The 16,467-nt window shown below is 38.8% G+C and overlaps 1 protein-coding gene across 2 annotated transcripts in view; it reads right to left on the bottom strand.

Annotated features, from left to right (window-relative positions):
* csmd2 (CUB and Sushi multiple domains 2) overlaps nucleotides 1–16,467 on the bottom strand; it is a 285,162-nt gene that overhangs the window by 4,155 nt on the left and 264,540 nt on the right. For both annotated transcript variants that reach the window (XM_042745309.1, XM_042745310.1), the window contains 16 exons: nucleotides 16,273–16,461; nucleotides 15,964–16,137; nucleotides 12,469–12,651; nucleotides 10,155–10,331; nucleotides 8,051–8,230; nucleotides 7,754–7,927; nucleotides 7,400–7,573; nucleotides 6,961–7,034; nucleotides 6,756–6,867; nucleotides 6,339–6,518; nucleotides 5,414–5,479; nucleotides 5,093–5,254; nucleotides 4,180–4,292; nucleotides 3,054–3,141; nucleotides 1,471–1,603; nucleotides 1,187–1,364 (listed from right to left, as the gene is read on the bottom strand). In XM_042745309.1, coding sequence (XP_042601243.1) covers nucleotides 1,205–1,364; nucleotides 1,471–1,603; nucleotides 3,054–3,141; nucleotides 4,180–4,292; nucleotides 5,093–5,254; nucleotides 5,414–5,479; nucleotides 6,339–6,518; nucleotides 6,756–6,867; nucleotides 6,961–7,034; nucleotides 7,400–7,573; nucleotides 7,754–7,927; nucleotides 8,051–8,230; nucleotides 10,155–10,331; nucleotides 12,469–12,651; nucleotides 15,964–16,137; nucleotides 16,273–16,461 — 2,339 coding nt within the window. In that variant the 3' untranslated portion in view covers nucleotides 1,187–1,204. The remainder of the gene's footprint in view (nucleotides 1–1,186; nucleotides 1,365–1,470; nucleotides 1,604–3,053; nucleotides 3,142–4,179; nucleotides 4,293–5,092; nucleotides 5,255–5,413; nucleotides 5,480–6,338; nucleotides 6,519–6,755; nucleotides 6,868–6,960; nucleotides 7,035–7,399; nucleotides 7,574–7,753; nucleotides 7,928–8,050; nucleotides 8,231–10,154; nucleotides 10,332–12,468; nucleotides 12,652–15,963; nucleotides 16,138–16,272; nucleotides 16,462–16,467) is intronic.

The raw sequence follows: 16,467 nt of genomic DNA on the forward strand, positions 1-16,467 counted from the left end.
CTAAATGATGAAAATTCATAGCTGAAATGTTCTGCCATGTATTTTGCACAGATACATAAAAATAAAAAATAAAAAAAAAAATATATTCCTGGAAAATCTATTTTAAAAACAGCTGAGGTACTGCTAGGATACTGAAAGATGTCAATAGCAATGCTACTTTTAGTACTTTTTAGTAGTTACTGCCCAGCATTGATGGGAAAGGAAGATATATATAAAAAAAAAAAACACAGATGGACATGGTGAAAAAGGGAAAAAGTAGCGAAAAAGCAGAAAAGCACGACAAATAAATTTTTCAGGTTCAAATCAGCAGAACAGATTTAAATACATGGGATACAGGGGGAAACCAATTACAAATCCCGCCCAAGTTCATAGTTGGCGGCTTAGATTAGGTGCTCTTTATAAAAAAAAAAAAAAAAAAAACCTCTTGGAAGAGAGTATAACAGCTGAAATAAATGAATAAAAATTCAATACTTCTTTATCCTTATCCCCTTGCCTCAGCAGTTTGTTTTCCATTTTGTCTGAGGGCAAAACTAGGGCGATAAAGTCAGTTTTAGAAGTCAAATTTCTCTAGTTTTAATTCCCCCACTCCCTACTCAACATTCAAACAAACTATATGCTGAGAAGGCAGTTTGTGTATAATAGCAGAAATATACAGCAAATGATGCCTCTAAATCATTCCAAAGTAACTATGTGAGGATATATTGATTTTTTCCTTTTCCCTGAGGTCTTTGTCCTCATTCGGCTTATTACACCGCAAGATTTCAACTTTGTTCGCCAATGACCTTTTCATCCCTGACACCATTCTAGTTTGTACAGTAGTCTAATGAAGCATGCTAGATGTGGATGCAGAATGCTAAGGTCACGCTATGACTTTGAAATCTTGAAACAAGTTCTTCTAGAAAAGAAAAAAAAGTAAATTCAACAAATATCAGACTGTAACCAGCTCATAATTCACAAAGTTAGTATAATGTTTCACAAAAACAAATTACTAGCTCCGTTCCAAAATCTAGGGGACTCCCTATGAACACTTCTGATGTGAAGGTATATAGAGGCAAACGCGGTTCTGATCATGACCTGAAACATGTTTATTAGTGTATTGTGTCATTCCTCTTACGTTACCTGTATTGAAGTCAAATCTTTATGTAGGCAGTTCACTAAGAACAGATCTCTCTTGTTGAAGACTCACCTTTGACTAGAGCGGTCGCTATACTGCTGTGCACACTGTGCTGACCGTGAACTCTGTCTCATTAGCCATGATATCAGTGGGCTGGATGTTACGGTCATACATAGGGTTCTCGAAAGTGGCTCTTCCGTTGGTGTTCTCATGGCCGGCGTAACCATTGAAGGGTACTTTGGGCCTTTTTCTGCAAGTAAACAAGACATATTACCAAATATTCTGGAAGAGTGATTCATAATAAACCACAAAAATCAATGTACAGTGAGCAATACATCTTTGGTGTAGTGCTGTACCTGTGTTTGTAGAGATACAGAGCGAAGCCTGCTATGATCATGGCAATAAAAGGCACTAAAATGGCTGCTGCCACTGAACTGCTATTGGAGGCAAAGTTATAGACTGGATTCTCGTCAGTTGGATCAATGCCCTCTGTAAAAGAACATACAAATAAAGCATTTACAAAATATTGCTTTTACCTTTTCAAACAATACAGGAATATATGATTGATTTCTGTATCGAGGTATTATTAACATTAACTAACCACAAGTGAAAAGCTTTTTGCTAAAGCATGTGTTCGAATTGATTCGAAACCATTCAACAAATAAGAAATTAATCAAATAAATGGGCAAACTTCACATCTCACTGTTTTGTATAACTCAACTGGGGGACTTGTTTTTGGGAGATGTCAAACTGCATTATCTTGACAATGCTTTTTAATTACAGATATCAAGACACGGCAAAGATGAAGTCATTTTGAATTCACTTTTCAATTCCGACCACAGAGCTTTCCTAAACAACGAGAGAGTGTCAGTGCACCTGTTCATCAGACAATGCCAAAAATCTTCCCAATAACATCAAGGCTGCAAGTGGGAGATTCAATTAACTAACTCAATAGAGCCAGCTCATCAAACCAACATGAAATGATGGAATATGGGTGTGTGCGCGTGCACACACACACACACACGCTTTTTCCACTACAGCCCCTCTTATTAATAAATCTTCTGTTTGCTCAATCTGTCTGACGATGTTGGGATAGGAGTCTATACAGCTGTCGTTTATAGATGAAGGCGCGCCTGTTTCATTATGGCAGGATTTGACAGACCGTTCACAGTTTGGCCTCCACAAGCTGTACACCAGATACTTACACCAACCCCAGTTTGCCTTTCTCTCCTACTAAACTGTATTATAATAATACATGATAGATGTTGTAGGCGGCATTGGCAGTATATATCATTTTAAACATATACTTGATAACTGATATCTGAGGAAACGATACACACTTGACCTTTTCACTACAACATTAAAGCTGAAGTGTGTATTTTATTCAATGTTAAAATACCTTGCCAGCTTAAAATGCTGAAACATCTATATGCAAATTAATCATGGTTTGATTTGTATTAAGCATCCCATCTAGACCTGACACAGATAAACCCCTGTATTACGTTTTGTTATAATGAATCAATCGGAATCAAGCATGAAAGAGAACAGTGTAATTAAATTAATTATTTTCATTTATATCATCATATAATCAATCACTTGCATTGGGTATAAGTTGAGTTAGTGCTATGCTAAGCTAGTACACTGAACATCAGTTTGGGGTCCCAGGGGGACTCAATTCAACAGAAGGAAGTGATGAACATGACATGATTTAATGCTGCTATAATTTCTGTCATTTATTTCTGTCAATATGTTGTTCCAAACCATAACACACTTCTGTCTGTCTTTGAAGCTTTAGATATTTCTGTCTCTCCATTCGAAAGCTTATTTGTGTTTAGAAGATGAACAAAAGTCTTAGGGGTTTGGAAAGACATTAAGTACTTTTTAATTTTGTCCCTTTAACAAATTAGATTTTACAGTCCTATAAGACAAGCACACATACCCAGCCTCTGAAGTCCAAACTGGCCGAAGCCTTTTCCTCGAACAAATCCTTGGTACACAAATGAATCAGAAGAAGGCATGAATGACACCTGTGGAGAAAAGTACAAATCCGTAAGTAAAAAGAATTTTCAAAATGTCACAAATGAGCCACTGAAAGGTAAAATGTGTCAGTGATGTGAAAGACTACTTATGTTTGACATTTTCTTTCCCCATCATTCCTTGCTGAGGCATAAAAAGTGTACAAATCCACATACAAACACATATAAAACTAGCTTTCTCCCTCCTGCTTTACCTCTTGTTCTTTCTCTATCGCTCTCTCTTACATGAACACACACACACACACACACACAAGAGCCACACACTCATGACCCACACTTTTAATTACACTCTCCCAGGTGCTTGTTCCAAGTGCATTGGAGGGGGGTAGAGACGTCTGGCCCTGATTACCCAGCAATGATTTAACTGACGTTTTAATTAAAAGAAAAACTTTGTCGGTTCTCTTCTATCCCCAGGAGTGACAAGCTGTGTGTGTGTGTGTGTGTGTGCGTGAGTGTGTGTGGTCGAGGGTTTCAGTAGCTACAAGCAGCCCAAGTTCTGGCCCTATACAAGAGCCCTTACATCAGCCTGTGAGTACTGAAGTACACTTTGTGCACTCTCAGGTTTCAGTAAAGGTTCAGAAATGTCCACCTTTCAAAGCAAGAGCATGATTTTAAGAGGACTACATCTGCATGGAGTCAAACCATGAAGGAGAAAGGACTTGCATCTACATTATAGCATGGCTGTTGAAATCAAATGTAAGATGCTTCTGTTTCTTAGTAACCAGTCCACTTATGTACAGTGTAAGCCAATCGGAAGGCTAGGTCAAGTTAAATCACATATACGTGGTTCAAATATTTGATCTGCGGTTGCCTAATATCTTCAAAGCAAACAATCTATTTGAATCTAATCCATTACAACGTGGAAAATCTGTAGAACCATCACAATGATTATTACTTCCACGTTTCACACTGCAGGGAGTCTTCATTTCAAAACGTCAGGATAATGACTCTATGGATGTAAAGCACACAAGGGCTTCCTGTTACAACTACGGGGAAGATCAGAGGAAAGGGAAAGAAGAATATACATACATGTCCATCCAAGGCCCAGTTGTCAATTTTGAACTTGTTAACGAAGATCTCCACAGGACCTCGAATCTGATACACCTGCAGCAACAACTGGGCTTCTTCTTTCTTATAGGTACCTGCAGAAATGGTGAGGAGTGGCGATGGTTGTCATAAGTGCTCGCAAAAAAACTTAAAAGTCCTTACTTTTTGCATGTGGGTTGGTTTTTATATGGATTGACTCAATGTAACATTAATGAGACTAGTACGATTTACTTTACATTAATAGTAACATTTTCATTGCGTATTAAATTTACGGAGTACAGATGAAAAATAAAAAGCACATAGTCTAGTTGGCAAATGTCAAAGCCAGTCTGCAGATTGCATTGACAGATTTCATAAAAATTGCATAGTGCATGATAGTCACAGACTAGCCTCAGACTATGATTCCATCCATTTGGAAGATATCAAACTTGTTTGATATTTTGAGCCGATTGTAGAAAAAAATATTGTTTTCATTTATTACTTGTCTCATGGCAACAAGTTTGTTGTATTAGGAATGCCTTGAAAGTCTAGTAGTGTGTGATGCTCAGTCATTTAGTGTATGATTGATGTCCAGTTTTTTTTTTTTCTCTCTCTGTAACAATTTACAAAGTTAACAAGTGCATGATTGTTTAGCGTTTGAAAATCTGTTCAGATTTTAAAAGTTGTGTAGTGTATTCCAGGCTTTAGACATATCTCCTTTTATGCTCCATGAAGAAAAAAAAATGTTTGGAGTACATAACAAATACAGATTATTCATTTTTGGCTCAACTTTTTCCTACACAAAACAGTGCTAGAGGCAGTACAAGCCAGTAAAATTGGCATTACCTTGCTGCTGAAGTGTCACAAATGAGTGGTTGGTAAAATGTGTTGTGAGGTTAAAATAAAAAACACTCACCAGCCAGATTGAGCTGTACTCCGCTGTGGTCCAGGAGAGTGCCATTGACCCGATTGCTGAATGGTTCAAAAGCAGTTATGCTAAGCATTGCTGGCTGCTTCTTCCCTAGATATTCGTATGAACCCCTCCAAAGAGAGTTCTTAGCAAACACCCCACTTGGCACTGAGATAGAGGCACAGAAAAGAACAACACAATGAGAGAAACAAAAACAAGAGCTACTGTATTATACATTCAAGTGACTAAAATATTTTAGGGGAATATTTAATTAACTTGCCTTGCATTAAAAGATTACTTTAATTTATGGTAGACAGTGAAACTTACCGGGTTGCTTTGTGTTGGGCGGCTCTTGCACGGTTCCTACAGTTTTACCGCTTGGTCTGTTATCAGCTATAGGACAAGTAAATACAGTTTATAGGGTGTCACATGACATTGACCTTTCCAAAGCAGTACTAACAAACATGCTTACATGACCATATGGGCAGAACATAAAGACTTTCTATGATTTGGAATTTCACTTAATATATCTGAATACCCTGTGACGTCTACTTCGCAGGACATTATAAGATGATGGGACACACACAGTGGGGGATAAACAGCTTCATTAGATGTCATACAACTATGTTGTCTCTCTCTCTCTGGTCTCCCACAGGTGCTGTTAATATCCTTCCACTGCAAAAGGCCAGAACCCTACTTTCAGCTTTATTATAAAAAAATTCAGCAACTACTAGACTATGATGCATTTAGGGTTTAACTTGAGACTAATGCCATCCTCCTTCAGCAGAGTAAAAGGGAAATTGTTTATCTTTTTTTTCTGCCTTATACGCTCACAGTCGGCATGGTAAATACTGTATGGGAACTGTTTATCTGATGATATTTTATAGCAGTCTGGGCTTTCCAGAACCAAATCAATGCATTCCACTGGGCTAATCAGAGCTCTACTAATATGAAATTTCAACAATAACATGATGAATTGGGCACAGCGATCACACCGGTATTGGAGATGAAACAGATGGATGTGGCCATTTATCAACATTTGTAAAGAAGAAAAATCACAAAGTGGTTGAATACGGTAAATCATCAAGTCTGTATATCAAGCAGATGGGCTGCACCAAAACACATGTGGTATGAACACGCTCAAAGCCAATCGATCAATTTCTTTTACATTTGCATGAAAAAACAAGATTTTAATTCCGTATATTTTGGTTTGTGGGCTCACACACGCATTTATAAAGTAGTTTGTACATACGTGCACACAATGGAGGTTTCCCTGTCCAGCTGCCATCAGCTCTGCAGGTGCGGTGTTCAGACCCTCCAGCAAGGTAGAAACCAGGCTGACAGGCGTAGATGAGCGTATAACCCAGAGATGGCAGCTCTATGGCACCAACATCTGCCTGTGCAGGAAGCTCCGGCTGATTACAGTGATGAGCTGAGGAGAGAAAGGAGAGAGAGAATCTTTAATTGTGGAGGGAGTATTGTGTAAAAACAAACAAAAACAAAAACACTAAATAAGCATTAAATTTAAATGAAATCAGAAAAGGATGCTCTGCTTTATTCATCACTTCAAATTATTTTCAAGAAATATCTTTTTTTGTTTACTATTTAAAAACAAAAATGTATAGTAACAGTAAAGTCAAACTAATATGTTTGCCAAATTGCGGCTAACCGATGCACTCAGGCTGCATGCCACTCCAGGTGAGGTTGGGCAAACATGTCCGAGAGATGGAGCCTAGAAGGAGATGGCCCTTTCTGCAGCTGTAGTACACTGAACTACCAATCTGTTGATACAAACACACAAATAGTCAATAAATGACAAGAAAAAATGTGTTTGAGATGAACTGGTAACAGCCTTGGTTTGATGTGGTTAGCACCTGGTAGCCTTGAGAGTTGTTCTGGTGGCCAAAGAGAGGAATGCCAGGATCTACACAGCTGGTGTGACTGGGATCTGTGTTAAATAAATAAATAAATAATAATCAGAGCAATTCTACTTTGCCACCACAGGAAAAATTACATTTTAAAATAATAAAACAGAAAACACTTATTTTAAATTGCAAAATATTTCACAATTTCATTGTTTTTACTGTATTTATCAATAAATAAATCTGAAGGTGGTTCTTAAAAAAAAAAAAAAAAAAAGAACTTTTGAATTGTAATGTGCAGGGTTGCCAGGTTTGCGAAAACAAAACCAGCCAAAACCAACAATCACTTTTTTTTTTATTATTATTTTGCAATAAAATAATTTGTCAGAACTATGTTTTATTTATTTTTTTATATTTTAAGTGTGAGGACAGCATGAATACATCAGCTGACCTATGCAAGATGGCTGGGTTCCACTCCAGGTTCCATCGTATTGGCAGTAACGGCGAGCAGAGCCAACCAGGATCAAAGGTGGGTAACATGAGAATGAAACAGAGGACAGGTATGTGAACCCTCTGTCTTCTCGCTTGCCCTGGGCTGGTGTCCCTGGATCTCCACAAAATACAGCTGCAGAGAAAGAAATTATTATACTATACGGTATTGCCACCATCAGTCAAAACATACAGCTAAAATATAGAAACATCCACTTAAAAATATTATATGTGGATTTAAATGCTTATAAACATTTCTGGTAAACCTCAAATTGTAATTAAAGCCTTTAAAAAAAAAAAAAAAAATCACACTTACGAAAACACTGTGGCCGTTCGCCACTCCAGTTTCCTATGCCCTGGCAGGTGAGGATAGTGGGAAGGGAAAGCTGGTAACCCTGATTACAGGTATAACTAATGCTGGACCCCCACTGGAAGTCAGAGCCCACCACCTGACCATTCGGGATGCTGGGAGGTGCTCCACACACAATGGCTGTGAGAGGACACAGACAATCAGTCATGTTGCACTAAACTACAACAACATAGCCTATAGCGCAAGAGCCCAATCATTTGGAAGTACACAGGAAGCTTCCATTCACAAGAGGTATACTCGAACCTTTGCAAACTGGCTTGGTGGCGTTCCATGTGCGATCCTTGGTGCAGATGAGCATGGAGGCACGATCGGCATCCATAGTGAAACCTGGTGAACACTGGAAGCTCACAGTGTGGTTGTACGTGAAGTCACTGCCCAATCTGATACCATTAGCTGGCACTCCAGGATCTCCACAGTTAATGACTGGAAGTGGGCAGAGAGAGTAAAGCAAAGTCAAAGGAAAGCTGAAAGCCATTTGTGGTGCGATAAGAGGAAGTACATGGCTAAATGACATGCGAGGACAAATGTGCCAAATTTGGATAATTTTGAACCATTTTATAATTAGCCATTTCATTGAAACAGATAACAAATTTAGGCAGAAACATTTTCATATTAAAAGGGTCATAAACTGGAAGCAACAAGATGTTTTATTTTTATCACTCTTAGTGGTGCCTTTAAATTAATGAACTGTTTTAGGCAGCAGCTTTGGGAGGCTCTTTCCCTCTAGTCACTTCCTGTAGTCTGAAGCCACCGGCACCTGCTCTGTGCCAAAGACACCAATGTGTCTGGAGCTGTTACGTTTGCACGTGACCACCATTTGCTCAGAGCCTGAACAGTGAGCATTGTGTTTTTATGAGCATGGCAAGTCCCTTGGGTGGCTGCCAAAAGGGGGGACAGGGCTAGTCTCTATCTCTCCAACACAGGGCTGCTATGTAGACGTCCCTGATCAGCTTGAGTCCAAGGCTGGGATAACGGAGAACACTGTGCCTCATTATTAATTCCTGTCCCACAATGCATTGAAAAGCTTCACGCGAACAAAACCAATTCAACTCCAGCCTCTGGATTCCTCAAGAGCTCGGCCACTGAGAGCTGTACTATTCAGAGCAGTTTAGCGTTAGAGAATCTCCAGAATAAAACCATCCCTTTCTAAAGCCACTTAAATATCCAATGAAAAGACTCTATGAGCATAGTTGACTTATCCTGCATTCCATTCAACTCGGAAAGTGGGAATTTCCAACTTGCTATTTAGGAAATTGCAAAAGAAAGCCACTTAGAGTTAGACATGGAACATGGAAACTTTCCAACTTATAACTGTGATTTGCTGAGATGGTATGATCACGGTGTCACTTAGAGAGATGCACATGGGCAGTGATAGACATTTACTTTTAAGAAAATTAAAAACAATAATAAATCAAAGCTAGTCTTTATTGACAGGTGAACAACTGCAAAGCTAATGATAACATTTCAATTAGCCAAGTACCAAGCAAACAGCTTAGCACAGTGCTAACAAGCTTAAAAAAGCTCTTTTGATTAGAATAAGATTCCCAGATAGCATGCTATCTTTTTAATCAGCCATTAAGAAACAGGGATAGGATGAATTGTGAATTGCTACATGCTAATGCTATTCAGAGGTACCCTAGTAAAAAGTAATATATTTAAAATACTTTTACTTCATAATAAGTATTGTTCAAATCTATTAACACATTTACTCGCTTGAGACTTTCTGACTTGATTTGGAGTACTACTTGTGCACAATGCACATTTTTTTATATTAAGCCTAAAATGTACTTTAATATCACTATTGATTAGGACAGTATGAGCTTTGAGTAATATGCAAGACATTTAAAGTACCTGAAGTATACTTGTAATAGTTCCACTTGAGCACAATCAAATATACTTCATATAAAAATATTTTATAAATATTGCGACCAAGATTAGTCATTGATATTTTTGGATTGCATTCCCCCGGAAAAGGACTATACATTTACAATGTTTATATTTGCTATTTTTGTCAAATTAGTTTAACTAGCATATACTGTTGATGGACTTGATTTTGATTTCATGGGGTCTTCAAGTGTTACCTAAAACTGTAAAGAGCTAAGGTTTGGTCACATAACCAGAATTTCAGTGGAAGTTTGCGTGCAAAAAAGGCAAATCCTCGTGAGCTCATGGGGAAATCTTTCGCCTTTGTGCTTAATTCCCAATCACATGCATTCCTACTGAAATTACTAGATTTTGTGAAAAATTCCCAAACAACGGTAAATGTGACTGCACCTTTCATGATGCTAGCATTAAAAAAATGGATGTTTAATCTATTCAAACTCCTGCTGAGGTGTTGATGGGGCACCTGTGCATTCCGGCATGTCCCCGGTCCAGGTGCCATTGACAGTACAATGACGAGTGAGCAGGCCGGTGGAGTAGTAGCCTTCTCTGCAGGAGTATGTGACAGAGCGGGAAAACACAAGTCCATCATGGAACTGGATCATGGCATTGCGGGGAGTTCCAGGGTTGCCACAGGAGACCACTGTGAAAGACAACAAGAGAACGTCAGATGGGATGCAAGGTGGCAAAGATGCATGGACAGCATTGAACATGAATCCCAGGTTCAAGGGAGGCTGGCACACTACAGTAATAGGCATCTACACGATTCATACATGCCCCTACTCCCACCTGGACAGTTATTAGTTCATTTAACTTTTAATTAATAAACACATTTACTGCAGGATATTTCATACATTAGATAATCTTCTGCCCCAGGACAGGGCAGATGGAGCTTATTCATGGGTGGGTGCCAAAAAAGAGCAGGTGGGCACACACTCACAACCAGGGACGCCACCAATATGGGCTAGAGGTTTGAGTACTGGACACTTGCCAACATGAAAACAGAGAACTTGACTGGTGAATATTGAGCTTAAAACGACAAACCTGTTATCATCTGCTATTACATACGCTAGTGTCCTTTGGCTCAGGTTTTGCATCAGGATACACATTTTACATCGGAAATCAAGTGGTGTCCCAACACAGTACCAATTATGATTATCAGACAAACCCAAATTGGAAGGGTATCATGTTTGGGTGGCAATAATTCACCACACACTGTTGTCGGCATAATGTGTGGATTATTTTTCTAGCAAGAGGAGGATGAATTTGTTCCAAAATACTGAGTTTCATTGGATAGAGAAGCTTTGATGTCAATTTGAGAAAAAATAAATAAATAATAAAAAATCTGCATAGAAAAAAATAAGTATACAGTATGATTAGTAGTTCATTAGATCACACTTTATTTTAAAGTGTCCAATTCTAGCTATTAACAAACCATTAACTACAACTTTTGCCTTAATAAACTCCTAATTTGCTGCTTATTAATATTTAGTAATGTAGTTGTCAAGTTTAGGTATTGGGTAGGATTATGAATGTAGAATATGGTTATGCAGAATATGTGCTTTATAAGTACTAACAAACAGCCAATATGTTAATAATAGGCATTCTAACAAGCAACTAGTTAATAGTGAGAACTGGTCCCTATACTTACGTCTTACCATTTATTAATTATTTGCATGTAAGACTTTTCTCCTGCTATCCTCACGTTTCACCAGTTGACAACCACTTTTTTTTTTAGTATATTATAGTATTATAAAGCACATCAATTCCGCAAAGAATGGTCTATTTCCCCATATAAGTAAATGCTAGGACATAAAACATTTGTGATGAGGACATAAACGAAAGAAGTCATCTTGATTTCCCCTTGCACTTTAAGACAATGAGCTTTTTATGGTGTATTCAGGATGTAAATTTATGAGAGAGGTTTTAGGTTGCTATTGATTTGCTCTCTTGAAACGTCGGCATTTTCTGAGAATCCACCTTTTAAGTCACCACAGTTTGTTGAACTGGCATGGATAATAATAGCCCAAGGGTCAAATCAATAAGAGAAACACAAACTTAGGCAGACACACAAGTGCACACATTTCAAACACACAACCCCCAAGCATTTGGGAGGTAGGAGGGATTGAGATGACGGTGTGCTTTGTACGAGATGCAAAACTAAAAATATCTGGAATGTTTAGGGGTGACTGTTAACAAGATGCGAGATAAAACAAATGGCTGGTGTTAAAAAAGCAGGGTAAGAAAAATGGCAGGCATCTCCACACGAGTAATTAACCTGGGTTTTCTGCTTCTCTGACATCCTTTCTCTGGGTTGTCAGCCTGACTCTGCAGGCACTTTACACAAACCAACACGAGCAGAATAATAATGCTGTTTAAGAGAGAAGGAGAGAGTGCAAACACAGCAGCGCGGTGTCCAGGGGCCAGCAGGGCTGGCACAGTCGCTTCAGTATGTTGAGAGAAAGAAAACATGGTACGAGTGGAAGTGTAACATGTGTACACCCCAGGAGTACTGAGCCACTTTAAAGTTACAGCAGAGAACAGACGGGAACCAATCAAGATGAAAATAATTCTCGCCAACCACTTTCTACCTCAGTCTGTCAGTTTGTCTCCATCCCGCTCTTTTGTGTGCAGAATCAAAATGCTATGAAATAACTCACTGAGAAATTTGCATAGGCTACAATTTTGGGGTGTAGCAGAATCTTCTAGAGGCAGAAGCGATTAATCATCTGAGTTCAGCCGCATTCTTCTGCAGACCACCCAGGTTTCATTTTTCTTACCCTGGCATTCAGGCTGGATGCCCACCCAGCTTCCATTGGCCAGGCAGGTTCGTTCAGAGGAGCCCTTCAGAATGTAGCCAGGCTCGCAGCTGAATCGTACGATGCTCCCTACGGTGAACTCCTCTCCCAGACGGATCCCGTGCACTGGAACGCCAGGGTCTCCACACAAACCAGCAGAATCCCCTGAAACAACACACATACATACAGTATGAGCACTTGGACACTTATTCTTATGGCAGTGTTAATAAAAGATATATATTTAAATCAGATCAATAATATCAATGTTCACTTTCTTCATTTTGGTTTAGCATTTAAAATTACATGATATATTTAAAGTAAAAAAAAGAAAATAAAAAAAAAAGAAATAAGTGCTTAATGCTCAATTCAGGGATAAGGTGGTGATTTTAGTCACAGCTTGTTTAACCAACGGACACATGCGGTGTGGAGAAACTCAATAAAACTAAATCACTCCCATTAAAATCAATGGAGTTGTCTATACACCTCAAGTACAATGAGTTTCAAACCCTTGGTGCAGTGTCTATGTACAATGAAAATACCCTCAAACCAGTCCAATTTAGATCCGCTGACAGCAAGTGATGGGAAAACTACTATCTAGATGCCCTGCAGGACTTTCAAACTTGCTCTCTATTACATTAGGTTTTTATTTAAAGAGGTTAACTGAGGTTTACACAAGATGATAAGTAATTTCATTCATATTTATTGAACAACTCTCTGCGGTAGACCTGGCAAAGGAGATGAAAAAGAGGCATCACAGCGGCTTGGTTTAGGTGATAATTTACTTTGGATAAGAAAGCACCAGGGACAGCAAATTTCCCTTAATTTCCCCATTCGTAATGCCGACCCATGCACTGCATGGTGTTCTTCAGCAAATCCTCTTATTTTGATCCACTGATGCATTTACAAATGATCTTTCTATTCCCTTTATATCCTCTGGTAATGCTCAACAAACGACCACTAATTTGAAATAAACGGTGAGTCTTTTGGTGAAGGGCAAAGTAAATATTAAAGAAATACTACTATTTATATACTGCATATCGTCTTCAGAAACTCACACTGACAGGTCAGTTATTAACCACAAGATGTCTTGCAAAAAAAGCCTAATGCACTTTTTGACAGGTGACAGAAAGAAACAGCAATCTTTTGAGAAATATGAATGTTATGAATTGTGACATTAACCTGTCAGTGGTTTTACAGCCAGGGATGAAGCTCTTCTGGCATATCTGAGGGCTGCAATAGACTGATGTGTTTATAGTGGAGCAGGGCAGCTCATTACCTGGCAGGCATGTGGGAGTCTGTGTCGCCAAGCCCAATATGAGAAGATTAAACCAGTTTATGAGGGGACACACTCTTTGCCCTTCTGGATGCTGCCTATATGGCAATATTGTATTACCACCCACTGATCTGGGCTGTAATCCTGAAGCCATTGATTCATCATCTCACATGCTTACGAGACCTCAGAGATTGTGCTATCTCAGATGTGAAAAATGGAGCCCATGCCCCAATATATATACACATTATATGGACAAAAGTATTGGGACACACCTTTTAATTATTAAATTCAGGATTCAAGTGTTTGAACCAGACCCATTGCCAGAAGTGTATAAAAATCAAGCACCTGTGGCCATGCAGTCTACATTTTTAATGAAAAAAAAAAGAGAGGATGTTTTGGAAAGCTCAGTAAATTCTAATTGTGGTACTGTGACTGGATGCCACCTTTGCAATAAGTCAGCTTGTGAAGTTTCGAGCCTGCAGGATATTCCACGGTCAACTGTGAGTAGTATTACTATTATATAGAAAGTGAAAGTGTTTATGAAGAGCAGCAACTGAGTGATGAAGTGAAGTCCACGTAAAGTCACAGAGCAGGTCATGCATGGTGCGTAAAAATCACCAATGCTCTGCTGATTCCAAGAGACCAAACCTCTACTGGCATTAATATCTGCACAAAAACTATGCTTCACTGAATGGGTCTCAATAGATGGTGTAGTGTAAAGCACACCAACACTGGACTCTGGAGCAGTGGAAACCTGTTTTGTGGAGTCACGAATCACGCTTCTCTGTTAGGCTCCTTAATTCCAGTGAAGGGAAATCTTAATTCTTCAGCACACCAGGAAATGTTGGACAATACTTTGCTTCCAACGTTGTGGGAACAGTTTGGGGAATGCCCTTTTCTATTCCAGCATAACTGTGCCCCAATGCACAACGCAAGGTTCATGAAGACATGGTTGGATGAGTTTGGTGTGGAAGAACTTGACTGGCCTGCACAGAGCCTGGACCTTAACCCCAATAAACACTTTTGCGATGAACTGAAATGGAGACTGCGAGCCAGGAGTTCTTGTCCAACATCAGCTCCTGACCTCACAAATGCTCTTCTGGATGAACTGACAAAAAAATCCCACAGAAACACTCCAAAATCTTGTAGAGAGCCAGCTATAAAAATACAAGCTATTATTGCTGCAAAGGGAGAACCAACTTCATAAAAATATCCATGTATTTAGAGTGTGATGTTATTATTAAAGTCCATGTTTATTTAATGGTCAGGTGTCCCAATAGGGAATAATAAGACTTCACTATAGGGACTGTACTTATAAAGCACATATTCTGCATGACCACACTCTACATCCCTAATCCTACCTAATACCTAAACTTAACAACTACATTACTAACAATTCCTTAAAAGAAAGTGTGACGAAATGTGTAGTATGTGTCACAGTTAATGGTTTGTTAATAACTAAATAATAATAATAAAAAAAAAATCAAAACATATATTTATTTACATGTTTTTATATATTAAATGTATATTTATTGTTATTATAATTATTGTACAGTTTGCAAAAATATTCCCCTTTTTTCTCATAAGTTTACATTCCCTTGTGAGAGAACCTGTGAGTCTCTTTCATATATACAAAAAACATAGGGGGGTTAATTAAATATAAGAAAAATAAGAAAATAAAAATAAGATCAAAAAACTGTTTTATTAGTACTTTGATTTAGTACTGCCCTGAAGACATGGCATATTTATATTTACTCCACAAGACAACATATGTAACTCAATTTACACAAATGATCTTGTTAAAAAAAAGTTTTCATTCACTTTTTAATATTGCTGCCTGCTTGAATATCAGTAACTTTTGTGATAGCTGTGTACAAGTCCTTGCTTTGACCTGAGTTGCAAAGCTGGATCTCAACATCATACAGTCATTGTGAGGAAGAACACAAACGTGCAGAGCCTGCTGGGAAACCAAGGAACCTGCAGTACCTGAAAGTTTTTTGGCAGCTTCACTGCTCAAGACAAAATAGAGACTCGATGACAAAGAATGTTTCGAAATGAAAGTAGGTAGTCTAGTGTGTGTAAATATAAAAAATTACAATGAGATATATTTCTAAAATATTTTTATACACCAATAAATTACTAAATAAAAATAACAATAAAGACAGACAGATAAGCATGTTGAGTAGGGAAAAGATTTGAAGTACCAGAGCAATGTGGCAGGGAGCCGCTCCACTGGCCATCCAGCTGGCACATGCGGGTGGTATTGCCCACAATGCTGCGCTGGCCGATGCAGCTGAAGCGGATAACAGAGCCCACTGTGCGCCTGTCCCCCGAGATCTGTGCATACGGAGGCATGCTGGGACGATCACACAGAACCACTGCAGCAGAGAGGAGAAAAAAAAGGGCAAACCTTACCTACAGTGCACAATGTCAGGTCACGTGTATAAACAATGCAGAGTAAAGTAGGTCGTGAAATTATTTGAGTAATGGTTTATCAGGCTAAGATGACTTACAGAGGCACTTGGGTAGGGAACGGTCCCATGTGCCGTCGCCTTGACAGCTCAGAGTGCTGGTGCCCAGCAGGTAGTATCCAGGGTTACAGCTGTATGAAACTGTGGTCTGGAAACTGTAACGATGAGGCCCGCTGGGCAGGACCTGTCTGACACCATTTTCAACATGTCCCGGATCAGTGCAGTTCACAACTGAGA

Source organism: Cyprinus carpio, chromosome B19, assembly GCF_018340385.1.
Source record: "Cyprinus carpio isolate SPL01 chromosome B19, ASM1834038v1, whole genome shotgun sequence".
Lineage (NCBI taxonomy): Eukaryota > Metazoa > Chordata > Actinopteri > Cypriniformes > Cyprinidae > Cyprinus > Cyprinus carpio.